The following is a 2,500-nucleotide window of genomic DNA, read 5'->3' on the forward strand; positions in this document are numbered from 1 at the left end:
TCCCTGACGATACGATGAGCAATATAATCATAGCCGTTAGGCCTGCTAACATCGGGATGAATATAATAGACACGCTCATCAATAATACTATTATTATAGTGTCCAGGTACATGGATATTATAGTCTGAGCTCCAGCAACCCAGATGGCCATCATCATCATCATAGATTGGAAGATGAGTACAGGCGCATGGCAACGTCTTTTCTCAGCCAAGCTGTCACACATGACCTAACAGCCCATACAAACAACCTCACTACATCTTCATCACCTACAATTTTTGGAATAAATTCATCAATTTGACTTGACTTACCGATTCCGGGGGCGGAGTAGATGAAATACAGTGCCGAGGTGGACAGCGTAAAAAGGAATAAAAGCCCAAGGAATGACCTTCTCCGGAACCGCAAATGTGTCGGCATTATACAGGCAACAGAAGCACACACAGGCACGTTCGCGTTTCTAAAACAATGGCAGATCCTTTTCGATGTATCCAGATGCCAGAGCCAGTAGTCCGGTGGCTGTGTGGGTTAAATGAGCCGAGTGGAGTGGTAGGGCTGCGGCAGCGATGAGCCAGGCGTCTAGGAAGTCCGTCTATTTCCGCGGCAGGGCGAGTATAGGACCACCAATTTTCAGGAAACGCACTTAAATTCCATTACTGTTTTTGGTTTAGGTTCGCTGCGGGTCCAATGAAGAAAGGTCTGATAACGGCAGCACGCTTTGAACTGGCCTGATACACTTAGTGTGAGACCATCATCTGGGTTTCACACTAGTCGCCGATGGTGTTGCCGCTCCTGCGTTTTGCCTTGCCTCGCCTGCCCAGCCCTATGAATGGAGCTGTCCCTCCGCAAAAAAAAAAAAAAAAAAAAAAAAGCAGCAGTAGCTGAAGTGGGCGTTCACAACAGCTCAGCTCGGGCCTAGCAAACATGTACGCGTCCGACGTTTACCGACGTAACACCGGCGAGAAAAAATTCGAATAAGATGCCCGCTTCGATAGACGTTGCACCCGTTATGGCGTAATGGTTAAAGAGCTTTTCACAGCACTACTTGAGCTAGACAGTTGGCTAATTTATTAGCAATATTGGGATTTAAAAAAAATCATAGGGGATGTAAATACTGGATGTCCACTCCCTCCTTCCATGAGTATACTGTGACCACTGTTTGGATGTAAATACAAGACTATTTTTAACCTAGAAGCCCTAAAGTCTGTCCATTTAAAGCACAGACCTCTATTACGTATTTGAGCAAACCATTTATTTTTTTTTCTTTTTATAGATAGCTCAATCTTCGCAGGTATCTTATATGACTGACTACAAGGTGGAAGGTGTCTTAGTGTTATGTAATACACATCTGGTACTTCGCAAACAGCGCATGCCACAATAAAACTACAATACCCACGAAGCACCAAGAAGACGGTTGACGTTAGATTACAATGGCTCATGGGAAAGTGGAAATACAAGAATTGTAAACGCCAACATTTCGTATGTACACATGAAAGTTGAATTATTCACGGGACCATATATCTATAGCTATCTTTTTTAAAACGAACACATCAACAACTTTTGAATGTTCCCTTAACCTTAGTTAATACCGCCTTGCCCGGTAGCTAAAAAAAACTACAACTCCCAGCAAAAGATTTAACCGGAAGTAGAGTCGAAATGTCAACAGATACATGGAGCTGTCGACATGAAACAGACGATCTTTTTTTAATTACAAAACGTAGCTTTAATGTTTAAAAAAGTCGGTTGAGGATGAGAGGCGTTATTGTTAAAGTCTTGTCCTTTTTTCTGTTGTTCGTAAGTTTTTGTGCGTCAGAGCGAGCAGAGAGGGAAAACTCACTTGCCTTGCATGAGAGAGATGACGATGGAGGAAATGTGAACCAACAGGACAATATTATAGCCGAGGAAGGGCAGTCAGTAGAAAACCATGAAACAGAACATGGTTCGAACCTCGATTCAAACGAATTACAGAAGGATGGGTCATCGGTCAGGTCAGAGACGGCAAAAACTAATTTCAGTACTCTCTCTGGATTAACTTGGCATATTGTACCTAGCTAGAAGTAGTTTCAGTAGTTTGGCTTGTACACGGTACAAGCCTAATCATTTTTTGTATGGATGCCAAATAAATATTATACTTTCTAATATTACAAGTACAAAAATACATAGACAAACATAATTTCACCAAAACAAAATCTGTATCCCATCTGTTTAAACTGGGTAAATGTTTTTATGTGCTCCATTCAGCTCTACCTAACTTAAACTTAGACTAGATCAAAATGGCAGCTGTTTAAATGCAAGACGTAACTGAGCCATATTGAGATAACTGACATAGTCACCTCTGAATCTAATCTGTCTGTCGCCTTGCAGTAAGTCCAATGACACCACCGACAACTACTACAATGACACCCTTCACTCAACAACAACTACTGTCAAGCCAACTACCCCGGCACCCCCAACAGTCAAGCCCATTCTGCCAGTGCAGACAGGGGTTAAGGCCCAAGAAGAAGAA

At 42.4% G+C, this 2,500-nt stretch overlaps 2 protein-coding genes across 2 annotated transcripts in view; one reads left to right on the plus strand and one right to left on the minus strand.

Annotated features, from left to right (window-relative positions):
- b4galt5 (UDP-Gal:betaGlcNAc beta 1,4- galactosyltransferase, polypeptide 5) overlaps positions 1–802 on the minus strand; it is a 34,834-nt gene extending 34,032 nt beyond the window's left edge. The window contains exon 1 of the mRNA XM_085344908.1: positions 309–802. Within this exon, the coding sequence (XP_085201034.1) occupies positions 309–414 (106 nt within the window). The 5' untranslated portion in view covers positions 415–802. The remainder of the gene's footprint in view (positions 1–308) is intronic.
- Positions 803–1,671: 869 nt separating this feature from the next.
- The window catches only part of slc9a8 (solute carrier family 9 member 8), a 25,883-nt gene continuing 25,054 nt past the window's right edge, over positions 1,672–2,500 (plus strand). The window contains exons 1-2 of the mRNA XM_085343994.1: positions 1,672–1,982; positions 2,359–2,500. The exon at positions 2,359–2,500 is cut by the window's right edge and continues 43 nt beyond it. Coding sequence (XP_085200120.1) covers positions 1,744–1,982; positions 2,359–2,500 — 381 coding nt within the window. The 5' untranslated portion in view covers positions 1,672–1,743. The remainder of the gene's footprint in view (positions 1,983–2,358) is intronic.

Source organism: Diplotaxodon limnothrissa, linkage group LG20 (assembly GCF_057381915.1).
Source record: "Diplotaxodon limnothrissa isolate DT_005_m linkage group LG20, D_limnothrissa_male_GT1.1, whole genome shotgun sequence".
Lineage (NCBI taxonomy): Eukaryota > Metazoa > Chordata > Actinopteri > Cichliformes > Cichlidae > Diplotaxodon > Diplotaxodon limnothrissa.